This window comes from Pithys albifrons, chromosome 13, assembly GCF_047495875.1.
Source record: "Pithys albifrons albifrons isolate INPA30051 chromosome 13, PitAlb_v1, whole genome shotgun sequence".
Taxonomy (NCBI): domain Eukaryota; kingdom Metazoa; phylum Chordata; class Aves; order Passeriformes; family Thamnophilidae; genus Pithys; species Pithys albifrons.
The window spans coordinates 5,973,970-5,996,835 of NC_092470.1; the positions used below are offsets into that span (position 1 = coordinate 5,973,970).

The 22,866-nt window shown below is 47.5% G+C and overlaps 1 protein-coding gene across 8 annotated transcripts in view; it reads left to right on the top strand.

The window, feature by feature from the left end:
- MYO9A (myosin IXA) overlaps positions 1 to 22,866 on the top strand; it is a 164,555-nt gene that overhangs the window by 62,281 nt on the left and 79,408 nt on the right. For 7 of the 8 annotated variants that reach the window (XM_071568066.1, XM_071568065.1, XM_071568070.1 and 4 more), the window contains 7 exons: positions 999 to 1,093; positions 5,295 to 5,357; positions 6,872 to 6,971; positions 9,455 to 9,511; positions 12,738 to 12,835; positions 15,153 to 15,279; positions 22,765 to 22,854. In XM_071568066.1, coding sequence (XP_071424167.1) covers positions 999 to 1,093; positions 5,295 to 5,357; positions 6,872 to 6,971; positions 9,455 to 9,511; positions 12,738 to 12,835; positions 15,153 to 15,279; positions 22,765 to 22,854 — 630 coding nt within the window. The remainder of the gene's footprint in view (positions 1 to 998; positions 1,094 to 5,294; positions 5,358 to 6,871; positions 6,972 to 9,454; positions 9,512 to 12,737; positions 12,836 to 15,152; positions 15,280 to 22,764; positions 22,855 to 22,866) is intronic. The other variant, XM_071568071.1, reaches the window with a different exon arrangement.

The following is a 22,866-nucleotide window of genomic DNA, read 5'->3' on the forward strand; positions in this document are numbered from 1 at the left end:
TCTTTTGGCCTTTCTATTCTGCTTTTGGTTGCAGAGTTAGATCTGCAGAGGTCATTTGAAAAGCTGCAGATTAGGGCTGTAAAGCCCTTTTAATCTTTTCTAATAAACAGCTGAGCAGGGACTGAATCTGTTGGGAGCTGCACTCTGATGTTAAACCCCAGCACTAAACGTCCCCACATGAGCAACACTTGGAAATTATCTTAAAAATTATAATTACCTTCAATAAATTTGGCATAGAAGAAGAGGTGAATGAGGATGAAAACTGGTTTAATAAACAAAGCATTAATTGGGCCTGGTGGCCTCACAGGTCCTGTCACCCTGGTCCAGAGGATTATTGAAGTGGTTTAGGCCCAGCTGAAAACAGCAGTTTCAGTTCAGAGATTTCTTTTAAATGGCAAGAAATGACTCTGTGCAGTCAGTGCCTCACAGAGACAGGGCTGGAATAAAAGCTTTGCATAATAAAGACTTAAAAGCATTTTGATTTTGGGAAAGCAAGAGCAGCAGATGGAAACGAGGGTGTCTGAGATGCTGCAACACCCGGGCTGAGCCAGGGCTGTCTCTGGCATTGTCTGACATCTGAGTGGCCTTCAAAGCATTTTTTCTCCCCTAATTCCATATATAATTAAAAAGCAGCTTCCTCCAGCTCATTAAAATGTAGAGTCCTGTTGGAGCAGTGCAGGTTTATATTTATTTACATGAATAAAGCAAAGCCTTAATACAGACTGGAACAACTTCCAACAGTAAATGTCTCTGGTGCAGCTCATGCTTGATTTTTATCCAGTGTTTGGCTGCTCTTCCTGAACACAAAACTGCACAGGAATATGGTCCCCAGGAGCCTGTGGGATTTTTTGGGAACCATTCAGAAAACTCTCCCCAGCTCCTTTCCATCAGTTCTAAATGACAGGAAAATCCCTGAGTGAAGCTGTTGGTGAGATCCATGGGGATAAGGCAAGGTGGTGGCATTCTCAGGTACTGATGGCATCTCTCTCTTTTCACAGGCTTTTGGAAATGCAAAAACAGCCCACAACAACAACTCCAGTCGCTTTGGGAAGTTCATCCAAGTGAATTACCAGGAGACGGGCACCGTGCGAGGGTGAGTGGGGTTGGTGCTGTGTCTGCCCAACAGGCTCTGACGGGGGTAACACAGAGAAGGAGGGTCATGTTTTTGGCCAGTGTTTCCCAAAGTGGAGACAGGCAAGGAAAAACATCTGGGGTTTGGGCATATCCAGATCCACTGATGTGGAAGTGTTGGTGTGTCCGAGCTGCCAGTGGGAACACCCTGCTGAGGTGGGAGCACACCTGAGCTGGCTCTGAGCCACCAGAGCTCTGCAATTAATGTGGGCTCAGATTTATAATGTGCCTGAAAGGCAAGTTCCCCCTTCAGACAGGAGTTAAGGCAGGAGAAGGGAATGTTTTAGCTGGGGTGGGTTGGGGCTGGAGCAGGGCTGGGCAGTGGAAGTGCAGCCCTAGGCTGAATGAGAGGTGTCCCAGGGCTGAGGGACCAAAGTCTTCTTGTCACTACCTGATTCTCCACATGCTCCTGGCTCTCCCCTGGAGTCTCTCTGTGACCCATCCCTGGAGCTGTGAGGGCCTCTTCTCTCTCCCAGGCCATTCCCAGGAGCCATCGTGGTGCTCCTCAGTTTATTTCAGCAGCTGAGATGTGAGAGCAGCCCCAGGAAGAAGAATTTTGGGGTGGGGGGTCATGACAAGCTCCCAGCTGTGCCCTGGGCTGATCCCACAGTGTGGGCAGCAGGGGAGGGGGGAATTCTGCCCCCCTGCCCCCTCAGGTGAGGCCCCACCTGCAGAGCTGCCTCAGCTCTGGGCAACAACAGCACAAGGACATGGAGCTGCTGGAGCGAGTCCAGAGGAGGCCCTGGAGCTGCTCCAGGGCTGGAGCCCCTCTGGGCTGGAGTCAGGCTGGGAGAGATGGGGGGGTCACTTGGAGAGGAGAAGGCTCCAGGGAGACCTGAGAGCCCCTTCCAGAGCCTGAAGGGGCTCCAGGAGAGCTGGAGAGGGACCTGAGACAGAGGATGGAGGGACAGGACAAAGGGGGACTGGCTTCCCACTGCCAGAGGGCAGGGCTAGATGGGATTTTGGGAAGCAATTCCTGGCTGTGAGGGTGCGGAGGCCCTGGCACAGGTTGGGCAGAGAAGCTGTGGCTGCCCCATCCCTGGAAGTGCCCAAGGCCAATTTGGACAGGGCTTGGAGCACCCTGGGATAGTGGAAGGTGTCCCTGCTTGGGACAGGGAGTGGAACCTCCTGAACCCAACTTTCTCTTTGGCTTTAGCCCATGGACACAGATCCTCACCAAGGGACTGGAGCTGGCTCTAAATGAGTTGGGCTTTGTTAACTCTGCTTTTTGTCAGGTTAATTAATGCACTTGGAGAAACACAGAGTAGAAGCAGCATTTCAGGAGCTGTGTAATTCCTGCAGCTGGCTCAGAGGTCTCTTGCTGGGACTTTGTTGGTGTTTGAGAGCCTTGCTGTTCAATTTGCTTTTCTTTTCCAGCAGAACGGTGGCACCCCAAGCGCTGCCGTTCATTCCTCACCGAGCTCGGGTTCTCCGTGTCCCTTCCCGCTGCTTTTGCATCCCACGTCCAATCTGATGTGCTTTTTTCCCCCTGCTTTAATTCTGGTGCACAATTCTCTTAAACCCCCACTTTTTTCATACCTCCTGGAACTCAGGGGAACACGAAGCCAACGAATGCCTCAATTTTGTGTTACCTTGGCACGATGTGGCAGCGCTGTGGTTGTGGCCTCTGTTTATACTTGGCAGAAAAGTGCCTGTAACGTTGTATTAATATATTCTAGTTCATAAAATAAGGGAAATTTTCTCTCCTTTTTAAAAACTGGGCTTTCTTGGCCTTTGCTTGCACAGTGTGATGTGACTGAGCTCTGCTATAAGTTTGCAGTTCCCCCCACCCAGTGAAAATAAAACTTGTTTAAATATAAATGTCAGCTCTTCCTGGCATACAAGGCCAGGTCTTTTTTTCATTAGAAGGATTTTTTTTGAAAACTTATCTCAGATTTTAAGCACAACCCAAATCAATTATCACCCTGTGTTCTGCATATCATTTGCTTTGCTAATGGGACTGTGATTTGCAGCCCCAAATCAGAATTTTCCTCTCTTCAGAGGTCGGAAATAGCAGTTGAAGATTTGCTTACGTATAATCAACCCAAATTTACAGGGAATTTCAGCTTTGGAGATGTAAGAGGCAGGAGGCTGAGGGGGAGCCAAGCCCACCCCATGGAGTGAGGGCTGGGAAGGTCTCTCAGCTGGTAGAACAGGAGCAGAGCTGCAGTTCAGGCTGTTCCCTCCAGGCCTCGGGGATTTGCCGTGTCCTGGTCAGAGCTCAGCCGGTTCAGGACGGGCTTTGCCACCTGGTCAGTCCCCATGGGATGAGCAGGAACCATAACATGGAACATGCTCTCCAAACTGCAGGAGGGCCACACAGGAGAGGGTTCAATCAAGCCCCAGTGCCCAGTTGGGGTGGGGGATGTGTGTGAGGGATCTCAAACCCCAGGAACCGGCGCTTCACCCACCCCGGGCTGGGGCGTTGGCATGGCGGGATTGGTGTAGGAAATATACACATAGATACATAAAATATATATAAAAACAGCCTCAGGTTTCAGTCATGTGCTTTAATCAGTGCTTTACACAAAATCATCCCCTTACAGCTCCTTTTTTTTTAATCTTAAAGATCAGTTTGACATAGTTGACAACGGTAAATAAAAGGAAAACATTTGGAGGAATCAACTTTTTAAGACAGAAATTGGTTTTCATTTTCCCATCCTGTTCCAAGAGGGGATGGGTGTTGTTCTTGGGAAGTGGGTTTGTTACAACCTTTGCACTAAGCAAGGAGCATTTGACCAAAACAGCATCTGGAAAAAAAATAATAAATTAAAGTACATTAAAAAATTAAAATAAAATTTAATAATGTACAGATTTGCCTTGATTTAAATAGTGTTTTGGACCAGATGACCTCTAGATGACCTTTCCAACCTAAATTGTTGCATGAGAGGGATTTTTTGGGGTGGGTTATGCTCAATGACAGGGGAAGGAGGTGGACATGGGGCAGGCTGTTGTCCAGCTGTTACCTGGTGAGATCCCAGCAGTGGGATCTGGGATGCTCTGTTGTGTGTCTCATTCCTCTGTTCCCTGACCCTGCAGTGAATTCTTGGCGTGGCTTGGGAAGGAAAAATTGGGGGTGTAACAAACCCCCCAAGGAATCAGTGAGGAATATCCATGGACTGGTGTTATCTTCCTCACAGGAAGAAACAGGAATAAACCTTTCAGAGAGAGGAATGACACAGCTCGGCTGTCTGTCTGTCTCCTCCTGTCCAGCCAGATCATCCTGGGGAGAAGTTGGATCTGCCACTTCCAGTGGCCTCTTCTGGAGCTGCCATAAGAATTTTCACAGCACCTCTGCAGCATGTCCAAATGATTTCTGGTTTATATTTTAGGGGAAGGAAAGGACAATTAAGAAATAAGTAGTTCTGGCTTCCCCATCTGTGTTGGAGCAGTGAGTGCAGAGGCATCTCCTGGTTGAACCATCCCAAGGTTCCCTTGGGTTTCCCGGTTCCTGCGTGGCTCCTGCTGTTGGTGCCACGTCACTGGAAAAACACAGCCCCATCATCCAAAGTGCCACTTAGAGCTTGGGGTTCTAAATCCCTGTCATTACTGGTTAGGGTTGTTTGGAAGAAGAAAACCTGGGCAGGCTTGGCTTAAGTGGCCAGGCTTGAACAAAGCATTTAATATGTAAATGGAACATGTTTGTTGGGGAGGCTCTGGGGAGAAAATGTAAACTGCAAAAGGAGCTTTCCCAGTGGTTTCTTTATTTTTTTTTCACTGCAGCCACGAGTTCAGAACGTGAGTTTTTGGTGGGAAGTGGCTCTTCTGGAGGAGGGAATGGGAATGCAGTAAAGTCTCATCTTGCAGGGTTGTGCAGGCAGATACTCCTTGGGCTGCGAGCGGTCGGACTGTGCTGGCTTGGGATGGAACAGGGATCTGAGCTCGTTCCTTGCTGTCAACATTTCTCCCTGCCCGGAGGCTGACGCATCTGAGCTCAGATTTTGCAGATCCAAGTTAGTGTTGGCTTCGTATCAAACCAAAAAAACCTCAAAAGCCAAACATAATATTGGGCTTGTTCTGCCGAGGAAGAAATTTATATAACTAAGTGAAACAAGGCTGAAACTGCTTTGTGTGGGGACCGAGGCTGAGCAGCCCCAGTGAGGCTGCCTGTGCTTGAGTGGAGTGCTGGGACAAGGAATAACAGTTTTATTTGTTCCTTGCAGAGCTTATGTGGAAAAATACCTCCTGGAGAAGTCCCGCTTGGTCTACCAGGAGCACAACGAGCGGTAGGTGCCCCTTTCGCCTGCAGGGCTGGGTTTGCCTTCTCTCTGTGGCACAGACACTTCAGACCTGCCTGGGCTGCCCCAGCAGCAGCATTTCCACACTCCTGACCTGGTGCTACAGAGAGAAATGATGCACTTTCTATCTCTGTTGTTTAGGGAGAAATGTGCCACCCAGAGAAAATAAACTCTGTTATTTCATCCACAGTGTTTGACTTCTTAGAGCGTGGGTTGGGTGGGAAGGACCTTACAGACCATCTTGTTCCAAGCCCTGCTGTGGGCAGGGAACCTTCCACTAGAATATTGTCAGATTTCATTTCTGTTTCACTGCCTTTCTGATTCCTGTCAGATGGGTTATTACATCCCACTTGTTTTCTTGTGCAGCTTGTGAGCTGTTTAATGTCTAATCTGGGGGGAAGATGCTGTTTTATTTCTGGTTTACGGTTCTTAACACACTGAAACCTTCAGAGGGGCCTCTAGAAAAAGCCAAAATTACATAGAATTGATTTGAATTGTTCTTTCTTAATTGCAACATATTATTTGTTGTATATTCCTCTCCTCTCTCAGTAATTATTACTCCAATTTTAAATAATTTTTCTCTTTCTTGTTGCCTTTCAACTCTTGGCACTTGTGTCTGTGTTTCCCCTTGGAGACAGATGTGTGAGAAGTTTTCTGGAACGCTCTGGGGCTGATCCTGGAGTTAAAGAGCATCTTCAGCCCTGACAAATGTCCTCTTGGGTGTTGCAAGATGATTAAACTCGGATCCTCTTGGAAAACATCCGAGATAAAAGCAAAGTTTTAATTTTAGAAAGGAATAGTGTTAATCTATGGTGGGGTTGTCTGGAGGCAGCTGAGTGTCCCTGGGGGGGGTTCAGCATCAGGAGTACTCAAGTCTTTGGAATATTTCAGCAGCCACAATAATTGAAGACTTTTCAGTTGTGTCTTATTGAAATGCAACTGCAGAGTCATTGCCTTTTTAATGGTAATAAAGTCTTAAAAATAATAATCCCTGCACTGCAAGGGAATCTGGTGGGATTTTAATAAAGGAGGAGGGTTGGGCTCTGCTCCCAGAGAACAGGGACAGGAGGAGAGAACACAGCCCCAGGCTGTGCCAGGGCAGAGGCAGGTTGGACATCAGGAGAAATTCCTTTATGGAAAGGGCTGTCACGCATTAGAAGGAAGGTTTGGAGTCCCCACCCCTGGAGGCATCCAAGGAATGACTGGCCACGGCACTCAGAGCCCTGGGCTGGGGGACAAGGTGGGCATTGGGCACAGGGTGGAGTCGGTGACCTTGGAGGGCTTTTCCAGCCTCAGTGATCCTGGGATTCTGTCAGAACACATAGCACATTCTCCATGACTTGGGTGAATCCCTCGTATCCCCCTGCAGTGAGGAGGGGCCATCTCCAAGCTGAGCTGTGAGTGTGGAAGCTCCAGGCTTTGGTGCTGAGGTCTCCCTGCCCTCCCTGCTTGGTGCTGCTGTTTCTTTTCAGCTCTAACATGTTTTTTTCCCTTTGTCCCAGGAACTACCACGTCTTTTATTACCTCCTGGCAGGAGCGAGCGAGGAGGAGAGATCAGCGTTTCACCTGAAGCAGCCAGAGGAATATCATTACCTCAACCAGGTGGGAATTCTATCCAGGAATACAATACAGGGCCTTGCCTTTTCTGCTGCTGATATTTCATGCTAATAAAGAAAAGGGGTGGAGCAGTAAAAATGGGTTTTCTTAAAGCTTTACAGGAAGCCTCCCAGCGCTGGGAATAATTCCTCCTTGGCAAGGACACACCTGGTAGTGTGGGGAAAATAATCAGTGTTTTCCCTGCCTGGGATGTGTTGAATATATTGAGGTTTGGAGGGAGAAACAGTAATAATTCCTCTGTTAACTGTGTGAATGTTGTTTCCTCATTAACATCTGTCTGCTGAGCAGGAGAGAAAGGGGAAATGTGGGATACTTGGATCTAACACCTTGCATGAGGTAGTTCTAATCCTGCAGCTTCCTGGCTGGCTTTGAATTTAACAATTAATAGAAATCCAACCACAGCAACCATTGAAAATCTGGGAATTAATAATGAATGAGGTGTTACCAACAGCCAAGTGACCTCAGTTTATATGTTAATAACTTTACAATTAACTGGTTGACTGCAGATGTTTGAGCAGTTGTCCACTGGTGCTTGTGAAGAGGGACTTGAGAGAGGGAAAAAGGAGAAGGAATATGTGGGGGAGGAGTTAAGTGATCCTTAATTTTAACTAATTGCAATTTTCTTGGCACTGGAACATGAGAAGCAATAAATAAAAAGTGATTTAACCTTTAAGCTGGAGAGAAACTTGAACTCACAGGTTTAGGCCTTTGGCCTTTGGTCCTTCTAGAGCTATAATTCCATTCTGGAATAGTCTCAATTACCAGGGACTTCTTAAAGATGTTTTTTAAGATTCATGCCCAAATCCATTGTCCGGTTGATGACCCCCACCCTGGAGTGGCAGGATTGGGAAATGTGCCCAAAGGAGGAGCACACCAAGGGCTGGAGGTCTTGGAGCCTCAGGCACGTTGGAGAACATGGTGTGATCTCCAGCACTGTCTGTGCTGTGGTTCTGCAGCGGGAACATGCCAAGATGGAATGTTTTGGCACATTCCCAGGTTTTGTTGGGCCATCCAGTCCTTTGGTGTTAGTGGAAAACGTTGCCTTTAATTACAGCCCTTTCTTTTTAACAGCAGTTTAAGGGCGTTAATAATGAAAGTGAAATCAGAAATCCAGTGGCACGTGGTGTGTGGAACCAGGAAAATGTTCTAATTTAGGGTGAAATGGGTGTGTTAATTTAAATGAAGGTTTGGTGGGACAAGTAGGCTGGGGGAGGATGCTGAGGGACCTCCAGTGGAGTAGGGAAGCAGAGGCTGGACTTCCCTGGACACCGTGTATGGTCAGGACTGACAGTCTGAGGTTTTAGGGGTTTTTCTATAATAATTAGAGTTGGAGAGACCATTTACCACTGACAACTGTAGAAAAAAAGGCACCTTTAGATGTGGGCAGGGCATCATTCACACCATCTGATAGTGCAGGAGCAACTTCCCCCTGTTCTAGAGGTAAAAGGAAAATAAGGAGAACCAAGGAAAAAGAGAAATGGCAAAAGAAATTTGGGAATCACGTAAGGGGGAAATTAGAAAACGGGCCTTGAGCATTTCCAGTCACTTCTGAAATGGGTCCTGGAGGAGTCCCTGCCTTTTAAGTGGGAAAAGAACCAGGAAATGAAGTGTTTGACTGAAGATTAATTAATATTGAGAAGCCATAAAGTGCTGAACCCCCCAAGTCAAGGGTGACTCAGCCCTTCAGTCAGGACCCTTTGCCTCCTCCCGGTGTGTTCTGACACCACAAGCACTCAGCCCTGCAGGTGAGGAGTGACCCAGTCAGAGACTGCACCAAAACCTGCTGCTCCTCAGGGTGCTGGGCTCTAAATGCAGGGAGCAGGTTGGAAATAAAGATTTAAAGTATTTTTTAAACACAGGTTTACTTAAAGATCCCAATTATCAGGTGCACCCACCTCTATGTCCCCTGCAACTCCCTGAGTGTTTCCTCTGCTGGTTATTCACCTTTATCCATTTCTAAGTCAGTGACTTGCAGGGCTAGATCCTCATTTTCAGCTCCTCAGGAGCTCTGGGGCCTCGTTTCTCTCCCTCCTGGGCCTGGTCACTGATGTGCTTTGATTCTCTCCACTGCACCTTTGTCTGGAAAAAGACACAAATTCCTAAAAAGCTTTGGAGTGTTGCTGGAAGAGTCTCACTTTGCAGCACTTACGTGTGCCTGGAGCAGAGGCTGAGAGTAGAAACCAACCCAACCTGCTCTTCAGCAAGATTTGTGCACCAATGGCCCTTCAGCTCCAGGTAAAGCAAAGCTTCCTTCAGCTCTGCACTGAAAGGAAAGGATTTCAAATCCACTGAGCTTCTTGTGTGAGAGGACACTGCGGGCAGGAGGCAGCACCAGGAATGCACAGCGTGATAAATCTGCCCTGAGAAAAACCCAAGGGAGGAAGGCTGAGACAGCCCTTGTCCTCAGGGGGCAGGTACTGGGGGTGTGTGGGGTCTGGACCTGCGTAACCCACTCTGCCTTGTTTCAGATGGCAAAGAAGCCCCTCAGCCCGAGCTGGGAGGAGTGTGGCTGTGACTCGGAGCCGGTCAGTACCACCCCGCGGGCACCGCTGGGCACTGCTGCCCCCCAGGCTGGGCAGGGACACCAGCACAGCAAAGCCAAGCTCAGCTTCACCCATTAACTCCCCTCTGCCCTGCCCTGCTGCTTGTGGTGGTCCAGGTGTTCTTCTCCCTTGCCTTTTTTGGGTTCCTTCCATCTCCTCCAGCACTTAGGGGTGGCCAGCTCTCCACAACGATCTGAATTTTGCAAACTAAGGGGGCTTTACCCCTTCTTGACATAAGACTGGATGACTTATGGGAATTGTGATGTGGCAGCAATGTGAAAATTGAAATTCCTTGCTGACAAAACAGCAAATCGTTCTCTTGGAGCCCCAAGAGAAGCATCAGTTCGTGCTGGTTGTGGTGGTGTATCTGCTCTCCAGCTTCCAGGGGAAAGAACAAACAAAAACACCCCCTGACCATCTGTGAGAAAATCAAATCCTGATACTGTTCAGAGTGCAAAAACAATTCCTTCTCCTGACACACTCCTGCTGGCGTGTTCATCATTCCCACATGGATCACCCCAAAAAAGGCAATGGTGAAGCTTTGCCCCCTTCAGCTGGTGATGTGCCTGGGGGTCTGTGTGTCCCGTGGTGCTCCCTGGGGACTGTCCTGCATGTGGAGGCATGTTTGGAATCGGCTGCATGTGGTTCCTGTCGGTTTGCCGTGTGCTTGGTGGTTGCCAAGCTCTTTGTGATGCATCTGGAAGAGTGGGGGGTGAGCTGGGAAGGGGGGTGACACTGGGGCTAAAGGAGTGTCCCAACAGCAAGATTGCCCTGTGAAATCCTGAGGAGGGGAGGAGGGAAAGGGATCCTAACCCTCCCCAGGTTAAAAATATGGGATGTTGGATTGGCATCCTTCATCCCTCCTGCCTGGGGGTCCTGCAGGAGCAGGGGCTGTTCTGGATGGACTTCTAAGTTGCAAAGCCCTTGGTTGCTTTAGGGATGGGTTGGGACAATTTCCTGGAGGAATTGCAATTAAAACACCCCCCAAACCCACCTGTCATTACAATTTGACTGTTCCGCTGTTTGGGATCATTTTATTTGGGATCATTTGCTGTGATATTCCTGGGAATCACGTATTTGCTTCGATTGATTCACTCTTAAGGTGACCCTGGGCCTCTCCCCATCTCCATGGACTCAACCTACTGCAGTTGGGTGGTTTACAAAGCAACTTTATTTTATCCTCTCTAAATTTTTCCATGGAAATCCATGGATTGCCTCGATGTGGCGATGGGAAGCAGGGGACCCACTTTTCCTGGGAAACTAATTGCTCTGGCAGGATATTTGGTCTGTGGGGATGGAGTTGCCTGCTGGAATCTCAAGGAAACTCCTATCTTCTATAATTATCACCCCTTGCTCATCCATTAGGAAGCGGTGCCGGGCTGGAACGCTGCGGAGAGCACCCGCTTTCAAGGAGAGAATTTGCTAAAAGCCCTTCCATGCGGATTAATGAGTCGGGCAATTGTTATGTAAATCATTAATTAAAGTGCCTTGGGCAGAGATTGTGCCACTTCCGAGCCATCCCTGGGATTTGCTGTTGACTCGTGACCTCAGTGGGGAGGAACGGGGCCAGCAGATGGAAGTGGCTCCTGGGATGTGCTGTGCCCCTGGAAGCACCGTTTGGCGTCGTTGGAAAAGGTTTTCAAAAAGCCTGATTTGCAGAATTTTGGGGGTTATTGTGATCCTGCCCACTCCGGGTGCCACCGAACGGGAGTGGAAACGTCTCTGGGTTCTCCTCAGCGTCGCTGCGGGGGCTGAGGAAGCCAAACGTGGAGTTCAGGAGGGACAACTCCTTATCCTGAGGTTTTGTGGAGTCAATAATCACGTTGCTGACACTCCATAGTGTGGGTTGTTGTGTACCCTGGGACACAAACAGCTCTTACAAAGGGGGATTTTCAACCTTCTCCTAGAAAAGAGGATAATGTCCCTGTTCTAAGGAGTATTTCCCAAGTTCAGAGTGTTCTTTTCTCCTTAAATCTCAGCCCCTGCCTGTGGATTTTAAGTGGTTTTCCCATTCAACAGCTCCAAATTCCCTTTGTCCATGGAGCATTAACTTGTCCCTGGGGACAATTGATTCCAAAGTGTCGATTTTCTTGTCCAGTTGCTCTTCTCTGGCGTGTAGTCGAGGGGCTGGCACAGCTGTGGGCGAGTCCCTCTGCTGCATGAAAGATTTTAAATATATAAACAACATAATACATAATTATATTATTATTTAAATAGAGAAATAGTATCAATAGAGATTTAAGATAAAGATTTCCCCTCAGTCAGTAGCTCTGGCTGTGATGATGCTGATGTGGTTGAGAGGATTTAAATGCTACAAGACAGAAAAATAACCTCATCCCATAAATTCTGTATTTCTAGTTTATTTTCTGGGCTTTAGAGAGTCCAGATCTTTCCAAGTATTCACATAACCCTATTTATTCCAGACTTTCCAAATTATTTGGACAAAGTTTTGCTTGGGTGATAAATATGATTTACAGGAAAAGGATCAAAATAAATGATGTGGATTCAGCTGCTTAAATAATTGAAAGGCATAATTTTTGTTTCTATTATTTCAGTAGATTTTAGTAGAATTTTTTGGAATTAGTAGAATTTTATAGAATTTTTAGACAATTTATTTATCCTTGGATTAACTTGTAGAAAGTCTCTATAAAAGTGTTAGTAAAATATTCAGAGATTATTCTGGGCATTATCTGAAAAACTAAACTGTTCATACTCATGAAACCCTCCAAGAAGTTACAAAATACACTGGATTTTAAATTCTCCCAGTTCCTGCATTTTTAGGTAACTTCCCTGGAATTAGAATAAAGTTAGTGAAAAACATATTTAAAGCTTTCCCACGCAGGGTTTAACTCACTGCTAATTGACATGAAATTTGGGGGATTTTTTTAAAACTGAGTTTTCCTCTGTAGTCATAGGAATTCTTAATGGACCAGGATATGGAATAAACTACCTGTAAATAGGAAACAAATTTCATCTGTTTGTATGTGAGTTGTCCCACACTGATTCTCCACTGGTGTGAGAGGGCAAACCTGGGAAACAAGGATGTATCTCCAGGAAAAATTAGCCAAAAATGTTTTTTTCCAGTGCCAGCTTGGAAGGGTTGCTGATCAAAGGCTTGGGGGCCACACAGTGATGTTTGTGGAGCTCTGGCTTGGCCATCTGGATGTGTCCTGAGATAGTTTCTCACTCCTTGTGTTGGAATTCCCAGGATTGCTTCTCCGTGGAAGGGGAGGACCTGAAGCACGACTTTGAGCGGTTGCAGCTGGCCATGGAGATGGTGGGATTCCTGCCCAAGACACGCAGACAGTGAGTTCATTTTCCATGGTATTAGTTAAGGCCACCTCCGTCGTGGCCTGCGCTGAGCGAGGGTCACCCTTGGGAAGGAGTTGGTGACGCCCTGGAACGAAGTTGTCCAGAGAAGCTGTGGCTGCCCCATCCCTGGAAGTGTCCAAGGCCGGGTTGGACAGGGCTTGGAGCAACCTGGGATAGTGGAAGGTGTCCCTGCCCAGGGCAGGGGTGGAAGGAGCTGAGCTGAAGGTCCCTCCCAACCCATGCCTGGTTCCAGGATCATTGCCGTAGTTAATTCCTAGTGCAAAGGCAGCGTTGGCAGGGGGTGACATCTTGAAGTACTTTTCAACTGTTCATGAATAGTCATGACTTACTCTGCATGTCATGAATCCAGATCCTGGTTCAATCAGAAATCCTGATCATCACTCATCACACTTAACCCTCTGCATGCAATTGCAGTTCAGTAGACTCGTTTTTCCCTTAAATCACTGCAATTGCTGGTTGGAAAACTGGGCTTCTTACCTGGATTGCAACACAGCACCTTCCACTGGCTGCAGGGATTTCTGTGAGGGTCATCTTCAGCCAAACCCCCGAGATAATTCATGGAATCATAGAATGGATTGGGTTGGAAAAGACCTCCGAGATCATCAAGTACAACCCTTGATCCAACCCCACTGTGATCACCAGCCCAGGGCACTCCGTGCCCTGGGCTGGTGATCACAGTGGGGTTGGATCAAGATGTGGTGGATTCTCACTCAGTGCCACATCCATAGAATCATAGAATGGATTGGGTTGGAAAAGACCTCCAAGATCATCAAGTCCAACCCTTGGTCCAACTCCAGTCCCTTTTACCAGATCATGGCACTCAGTGCCACGGCCAATCTCATTTGAAAAACCTCCAGGGATGGGGAATCCACCCCCTCGCTGGGCAGCCCATTCCAATGCCTGATTCCTGCCGTGTTGATTCTTGGCTTGAAAGTCTTGAGTATGTTGGGATGAATTTGACATTAAAAAAATTACCTCAAAGACATTTCAACCCAACCAACAATTTTCAGCAGCTCATCCTTTATCCCCAACTTATAACAAATCAGTCCTGAAATTAAAACTGCATCTTCTCTGTCTGTGCCACACACATGGATAAACCCAGGAGTGCAAACTTCCAGTTTGAAAACGTTCAGTGTCAGCAGCACCTTTATCAGGTTTCAGGGACCAGATTTGTCCAGGGTGCAGTGAGGGGGTTTAATTGCCTGAGCAGAGCAATCACTCAGTAGCAGGGCCAAGCAGAGCTGGATGGCACAGTAAATTCACACTTTTGATTTACTGTGCAAAGGATTTTTCTTGTATTTCTTCTGGTGAGTTTTGCTTGTCAAAAATAAGGTGAATTCTTCACTGTGTGAGGAAGTTTATCGTGCTCGGCATTGTACAAATGTAACACGAACAGGGAGCCACCTTCAGCTGAGCTTACACAGGACAGTGTAATTATTATTGTATTTTTATAAGCAGGTTTTTTATACCAAAATATGAGATTTCACTTCTGTGAGAACAGAGAGATTTTGATAATTGCATCCCTGTAATTCCTGATAAAAGGAATTGGTACCTCTGGTTTGGAGAGAAGGAAGAACTGCTTTGGGAAGGTGAAGAGTGTTGTCCAGACAAGCTGGTGGCATGGCTGGGCATCAAATTTGGGATCAGTCAGGATTAGAGAGGGTAGAAACAGGGACAGACAGAGTTTATAGCTGAAGTCACCCATGACTCAGGAGTTGGCCTTTGATGATCCTTATGCATCCCTCCCAACTCAGGGAGTCTGTGAGTCTGTGATCCTGTTTTTCTGGAGGAAGAGAGAACTTAAAAATTACCAAATTGCCCCTGAAACAGAAGAATTAGCTGGATAAATTTCTCTCTGTGTGTCTCAGCTGCTTGTACATTATGAAAGCATTTTTGGCTGTTTTGTGTAGACTTGTTGCTTTGGCCTAGAGGTGAGGAGGTGACAAACACATGATCCTAAGGAGGATCCCCTGCCTGGCTGAGCCCACTCTCCCCCTTCTTTTAGGCAATTGCATGATAAATATTTCCTCTGGATATGAGGATTGCTCAAGGATCTCTGTTTCTCTGACAACATGGGGGTTGTGTTCTAACCTCAGTTTGATTGTTAAATGGTTTTCAGGGAAGTGCAAGGCTGGTCCTTGACTGAGTGAAAACCTCTTTGCCATGAATGGGACACTTTGGATTGAGAATTAGAGGAATGAGCCAAATAGGAGTGAGACCCTTGGAGATTTTCTCATTTGCTTTATGAGAAAGCAGTCGGGTGAAGGTGAATTGTCTGTGTTTCCTGTAGGATCTTCTCCCTCCTCTCGGCGATCCTGCACCTGGGGAACATCCGCTACAAAAAGAAGACCTACAGGGATGACTCCATTGATATTTGCAACCCCGAAATCCTGCCTGTTGTGTCTGAGCTGCTGGAGGTAAGACTTGGCCTTCCCCTGATGAGCCACCTCTGGTTTGGAGCAGGTGATTTGCACTTTCACCACAGAGCGAGTTCTCCCGTGCTGCCTTCCCCGTGGGCTGGTCCTGTTGGCCACTGGACGATTAGAAAGGTGTTTTAATGAGGGTTTTACTGCAGGTTTTTTGCCTCTTCAGCTTGAGGGTTCATTGACTGAAAATGCTGTTTGTGTGGCTGAATTGGAAAGATTGCAAAGCAGGTTTAGCCTGGAGAAGAGGAGGCTCAGAGGTGACCTCAGCACTGTCTGGAACTCCCTGAAGGGAAGTTCTGGCCAGGTGGGAGTTGGTCTCTTCTCTCAGGCACTCAGCAATAGGACAAGGTGGCACGATGGGCTCAAGCTCTGCCAGGGGAAATTGAAGTTGGAGAGCAGAAAAAACTTCTTTGCAGAGAGAGTGCTCAGGCATTGGAATGGGCTGCCCAGAGAGGGGGTGGATTCCCCATCCCTGGAGGTTTTTCAATTGAGATTGGCCGTGGCACTGAGTGCCATGATCTGGTAAAGGGACTGGAGTTGGCCCAAGGGTTGGACTTGATGATCTCGGAGGTCTTTTCCAACCCAATCCATTCTATGATTCTATGATTAGGTGTGGGTGGGAAGCAAACCTGCTCAGCTCCGTGGCCAACCCTCCCAGTGCCCTGGTGCTCCTCAGGTCTCTCCAATACCTGTCTGAGAAGCTGGAACTGTTCTAAAACCACGTAAGACTCAACTCTCAGGCCCACGGTGGTGGGGATGGTCCTGTGCAGGGTTGAGTTGACTCACTGATCCTTGTGTGTCCCTTCCAACTCAGCGAATTCTGGGACTCAACACCTGGACAGAGGTGGCCAGAAGCTCTCCTTGCTCTCCCTTTTCTTGAAATGCTTTAAACTACTTGGAACTGAAATGTTAATCTTGCAGTTTGTTCTAACAATTCTCTTTATCCTTTTGTACTCCCTGGATGGGTTGGAAGGTTAATTTTTGGGGATTTTATGGTAAGCATCAGAAGGCAACTCATCATTTTGTGGACACTTGATGCTTTTCCCATCCCTTCCATTAAATAGTTGTGTTGTCACCTGACCTAAAGAACTTGGGAATTGGCTCTCAGGGATTTTCATAGCACTTCATTAGTGCCTTGAATTTAGGGAGGAGAAGCTTCTGTAAAGCCTGGGGATGAGCAGCTGGATGCTCTTTGTGTCTTGGCCTTGGAGATGGCAGAAATAAACACAAGGAAAATATGAGTTGGGAGGAGAATGTTGTTGATTTTACCCTGTAAAAGTGGCCAAGTGAGTTAAGTAATTGTTTTTTAAAAAAGCTTTGGATAAGAGGGTGATTTAGGGATCTGAAAGAGTTCCAGGCTTTGGGTCTTTGCCCTGATTTTGCAAACAAACTCTTCTGAATCATCTACACCCTCTGAGGTACTGGCGTGTTCTTTACTCCTGAACATGTGAAATGATGCATCAGCAGAGCCAGACAAATCCAAGGATGGCTTAATGGTCTGGAACAGCATCCCCAGGGAGTGTCAGCAGGATGGGAAAATAAATAAATAAATATTTTTCGCCATTTTGAAAAAACCCAATGACCTCTAGACTGTGGTGTGGTTGTGCAAAGTGATGGATTTCTGTTCATCTCGGTGATCCCTTTGCAAGGTAAATGAGCACAGAGAACATAAAGTGCTTGTTAATTAATCAGGGCAGTGCAGATCTCAGAGGCGATGTGGGGAAATGCCTTGCTGGGTTTGGAGAAGTGTCATTGGTTGTCCTTAAAGTTGCATTATATGGGAATTAATCCCTGGAACTGCAGCCATTGGCTGCCTCCGAGTGACAACTTTCCAACAGAGCCACTGAGACCAGCTGGAATCAGGGCAATAATCCCATTATCAGAATTGATTCCCCCTTCTGAAATGGCAGGTTTGTTGCAAATCTGAACAGATGTTGTTGCTTATTCAGATTTGACCAAAAGGGAGAACCAAAGAGGTCAGAGATGAAACCTCATTCCAAGGAGCATCCACCCCACCTTACTCATGAGCTGGCTGTTCCCAAATCCCCACAGTGTAATGAATTCTTCTCAGCCAGACACCCAAACCACTACTTGAAACATTTGACACTTTGTGTTTGGTTTCATTTGGGTAATTACTTTTATTAGGTTTTTTGTGTGTGTGGTCACTGCACAGTGAGCACTTTTGCTTTCCCCATTGTTCCTAAAATTATGAGTTGGCTTGAAAAAGTTGTTAATCCCCTCCCTGGGTCTTGGCATGACTTGCTAAGACGGGAAAATCATCACAGAATAAAAATAATAGGATTTGACAAAGAGTTGGACTTCCTTTCATGGAGCCACTGGGAGCCTGATGGGACGGTCTGGAGTGGAGCAAAGTCATGGGACAAACCCCCTTTTCCGTGATCCAACACTTCCTTATTCTGGGGGAAGGTTTGGGTTGGGTTTTATGCACAAAGAACTCACTGGATTTGTTCAGTCAAGGATTTGACATGGAAAAGAGAAGGAAAAATTCACCTGGACTTGGTGGAAAGGTTCTGAGAAGCAGGAGCTGTGCTGGCCAAGGGAACCAACAGCCTGACTAAAAGGACACATTGAAGCAAAACTAAAGTGTTTTCCCTCTCCAAAGGGAAGGCTGATCCAGGTTCCTGTGAGCTGGGATTGTGTTGGAGCCTCCAAGGACAAGGGGGGGACTTTCCCTGCTGCAGCAATCAGTGCAACACAACCCCACTGCACAGCCACCCTGCCTCTGGAGAGTGGGATTTGTATCCTGTCAAGTGGAGATTTTTGGGAGGCCTCTGACAGATCATGATCTGCTTTGGGTTTGGTTTTCAGAGATACCAACACCCCATCCAACATGTCCTTGCTTTATTAAACCCTCCAGCCCAGCGTTTGTTGAAACAGCAAACTGCAATATCGGGTTTTGGCCAGACTGCAGGTCATTGTTTCATTTACAGTAAACCCCTGATTCCATTTTTTTGTCAGGAATAGACACAGCCTGTGGATTATGTGATGCTTTTGGCAGGTTTTTCACGGCCTTTGTTTAAACTCTGCTGAAACGCCGTGCTGGGGAGTGATGTCAAGGCTGCCTGATGGATCCAGCAGACGTGGGGTCCTGTGCAAGCGCTGCAAATATCTCTGCAGAAATCCTGGAGGCTCGTGGAAAACTGGGCAAAACTCCTGTGCTGCTGGGGGAAAAGCTTGGAAAGGCTCATCTCTGGGCTTATCAACAAAAATAATCTCTTAGAAATGATCTAGTTGAGCTTAAGAAAGGTGGTTTTTTCCATTAGAAGAGGAGAAATGTTTTAATTGTTGATTTACTAACAGGGGAAATTATTTTCACTGGGGAAGGAGGTAAATCCTGTCTTTGCTCAGTGGAGCAGTTTTATATTCAGTCTGTAGGTTTAGTAACCAGCCCTGATGCAAAGAAAGGTAAATAAAAGTTACCAGGTGCCCTCAGTGAGCTTTGCCAGTACTCCCTGTGCGTTGGGGCCGTTTGGGTTTGGCTTCCACAGGAGATTTATGTGCTCAACTTCTACTAAAAAATTGTCTTCAGCTTCCCAGAGGGATCCCACAAACGTTGTGCTGCTGCTGTGATAAACATCTTGGAAAGTAATTGGGGAGCTGAGGATTATGAGGCAGACAGTGCTTGCATCCAGCTTTTTCTCCTGGATCCATTTTCCAGGCAGAGTTTTGGAGAGTCACGGAATGATTTGGGTTGGAAGGGACCTCCAGAGTTCATCTGGTCCAACACCCCTGCAATGAGCAGGGACATCTTCATCTTCATCAGATGCAAAGTTTGAGCCAAAACTCGAGTCAGAAAACTTTCATAGAGTTATGGAATATCCTGAGTTGGAAAGGACCCACAGGGACCAAGTCCAGCTCCTGACCCTGCATAGACATGCCAACAATCCCACCCTGGACCTGAGGGTGTTGTCCAAACACTCATGGAGCTCTGGCAGCCTTGGTGCTGTGCCCACTGCCCTGGGAGCCTGTTCAGTGCCTGACCACCCTCTGGGAGAAGAACCTTTCCCTGATATTCAACCTAAACCTGCCCTGGCACAACTTCAGCTGTCCCCTCAGGTCCTTTCTGATCCTCTGGTTATTTGAAAGAAAGCCTGAGGAAAAGGTCCAGCTCTTTTCCAAGAAGGGCTGATAGAAATCTGAATGTATTTGCTGTTACTCCACCCCAGGCAGCTTTTGAACGAGCCCTCAGCACTGTCATCCCTCTCTCCAGTATGGGAGGAGAGACAAAACCTGATGTTTTCTTGCTGTCCAGTTGGAAGTGGTTCATTTTCCTTCAGCTGCTCTAAGATAACAGCACAGCAGTGCTGGAGAAGCAATCCCTGCCTGCCTTGGCTGCAGCCCAGCCCTTGCCTGGCTGCTCCCACCGCGCTCTGCCAGCTCTCACAGCCGCTCACCGTCCTGGCTCGGGGAGCTCTGCCCGTCCGGCCCCTGGCGCTGCTTCCTCTTGCGTGTGGCGCCGTGGCCTTAAATCTGCATTTTGTCCCTGTAATTAAGACATAAACTCCTGCAGGCCCCGTCTGAGGGGGAGAGCAGGACGTGCCCTTCAGCACCAGAAAGCAAAACTGCACGAGCCGTGACCTCGGAGTGAAACTCCCAAGGTGCAGAGTGAGGGAATGAGGGTGTTCTCTTGGCTGCTCTGCTCCAGTGGGGCTTATCCCTGTTTCAGTGGGGCACACCTGCTGAAGGAGGCAGCATAGGGTGCAGGCAATGGGAAGGCTGCTCCAGGTGTCCTTAGACATTGGGTTTGTCTTTGGAAAGCTCCAATGGCTCCTCATTGGTGTCAGGAGTCCAGTACCCTCATGCTGGAGCTGGGGAGCTGGGGGTGTTTAGCCTGGAGAAGAGGAGGCTCAGAGGTGACCTCAGCACTGTCTAGAACTCCCTGAAGGGAAGTTCTGGCCAGGTGGGGATTGGTCTCTTCTCCCAGGCACTCAGCAATAGGACAAGGGGGCACGGTGGGCTCAAGCTCTGACAGGGGAAACTGAAGTTGGAGATGAGAAAAAACTTCTTTGCAGAGAGAGTGCTCAGGCATTGGAATGGGCTGCCCAGAGAGGGGGTGGATTCCCCATCCCTGGAGGTTTTTCAACTGAGATTGGCTGTGGCACTGAGTGCCATGATCTGGTAAAGGGACTGGAGTTGGACCAAGGGTTGGACTTGATGATCTCAGGGGTCTTTTCCAACCCAGTCCATTCTGTGATTCTGTGATTCTGTAGTGTGACCTTCAGGGACGGTCAGGCTGATGTTGCTGTGCCCGGGGTGTTGGTGCTCTGAGGTGATGAAGGAATTGAGATCCAGCTCCATGGGGTGGTAATTCCAGGCAGAGACCCGGGGAGAGGCAGGGATTGCATTCCCATCCTTGCCAAGTGTGTTTCTGTACCACGTGACCCCTCTGGACTAGAAGATTGAGGTTCCACATCCTCTGGTCTCATCCATTTGGCGAGCTGAGGAGGAAACCAGACTGGACATGAGCTGAGAATAGTGAGGGATGGTGTGGGCAGTTGTTCAAATGGTTTAAAATCCCCGTATTTGCTGACAAATCTGGGACTTGGAAGCGTTTATGTTGTTTAGGAATGTTTCTTTGGAGTGTTTTGATTAGGAACCATCTGATCCCTTGGATAATGTCTTGGTCCCTTGGATAATTAGGAGGACTTGGCTGTGGGTTTGCCTGTCCCTGATGTGGGATAAGGGCTGGTGTGAGACTCACTTGCTCCCAGCTGTGCAGCTGAGGGGCACCATCTGATGGTCCTGTGGTCACAAAGTGCTGGAAAAGTGTTTGCACTTCGCCCCCAGAGCTGAAAATTAAAACCTCCCTGATTTCCTTGGAAGCAGAGGAATAGAAACCAAGTGTGAAATCTTGCTGTTGGCTGCTGGAGGAACCAGGGGATTATTTTTCTCCCATTTGGTTTTGAAAAGTGAAATCAGATCGTAGGAGCTGGAGGCTCCAGGGCTGTCCTGGGCACTCCTGAAATGACCCTCAAGGTGCTGACGCCGGATTGCCGATGACATGACCTTGCTGGTGGGTGACATCATACCCACATGGCTTGATGTCTTCTGCTTTCCACAGCAACAAGTTCTTGTCAGTTGGTGCTCCAGGCAAAGTCAGTTATATAGGAATGCCCTGGAGTTTCTCAGGGAGACTCCCAGGACCATATTTTTGGTAGAAATAGTGTTTTGTACGGAAGAGCATCATGGTTGTGGTGGTTTGGGAGATTCCTGGACTTCCACATTCCTTGGCATTTCTTCTTCATACTAATTCCTCTTTCTGCTCATTCAGACTTGGAAGACCGTGGGTCACATGAGGCCTGTGGGGCCTGTGTGACCTATAGGGCCCAGGGAGCCCATGGGGCCTAATTCCTGGATTAAACCATTAAGTCAAAGTACATCCAGTCAGAGAATTTGTTCAGTTGGAAAAGGCCTCTAATGCCATTGAGTCCAATCATTTCCAAAAGTTTCCTGTTTTCCACATCAATTCATGAATTGTTTCCCTGTGCTAAAAATATGGCCTTGGATGAACTCAGGAATGGGGAATTTTGGTTTTCATCAGAGATATTCTGAGCAGGTGTGGTGCTGCCTGGGGTCCTTCAGGGAGGAGAGACTTCAGTGCAGCTTCTCAAGCAACATCATCTCTGTATCAACCCACATCCACAAATTCCAGGCTCCAGGATTTTCTCCCAGAATAATTTCTCTTTTGACCTGGCAGTGTAGCAAAGATCAGCCCTCAAAGTATTCAGGTCTAACTGATGGATCCTGGTAGAGAGGGCACCTTCTGAGTTCCTGCAGGACATGTCAGAGTAAGAGGGGCTGGAAAAGAGGCTTTTTCCCCACAATTGCAGGCCCCACGGAATGTGTGGGCACCTCTGGCCCGTTTGCTGCAGTGTCTGTTGGCACAACTGAGTTTGGTTCTGCAAACCAGTCTCTGTGAGGGCTGGAGGGGGACTGTCAGCTCCAGAGAATAAATATCAGGCCCTTTTTGCAAAGGTTTCTTCCTCTTCCTAATTCCTTCTCACCCTGAAAAGCACAAACACCCCCCCCCCAACCACTTGGATCTCTCTTAAACTGATGACACTGTTTGACTTTTGTAGAGTAATTTGTAGGGTTTCACCTTTGCCAAGAAAAAGTGTGGGAGGGAAGAGCTGCATCAGGAAGGAAGGAAACCAACAGGAAATGCTGGAAATGCAGCAAATCATGTTCCTTTGGAGACTGTGGTGTTTGGTTTCTGATGCTGAGCTGGCTCCTCCCAATGGCTGCCTTGCTCTTACCCACTGACCTTAACCCTGCAAGGGCTGCCAAAAATGTTCTCATTATTTTTTTTGAAATCCATTCATAAATTTCGAATTTACACCGAATTTTAAAATTTTTAACTTGAAATGGGTTGTTTTTGTTTTTTAGGGTTTTTTTAAAGGGATTTGAAAAGAAATGATCCTAAAATAATCCCTAACATCAGTATTTCTGTTTCAGGTGAAGGAGGAGATGCTGTTTGAGGCCCTGGTGACCAGGAAGACAGTGACTGTGGGGGAGAAGCTGATCTTGCCATACAAACTTGCAGAGGTCAGTACATCA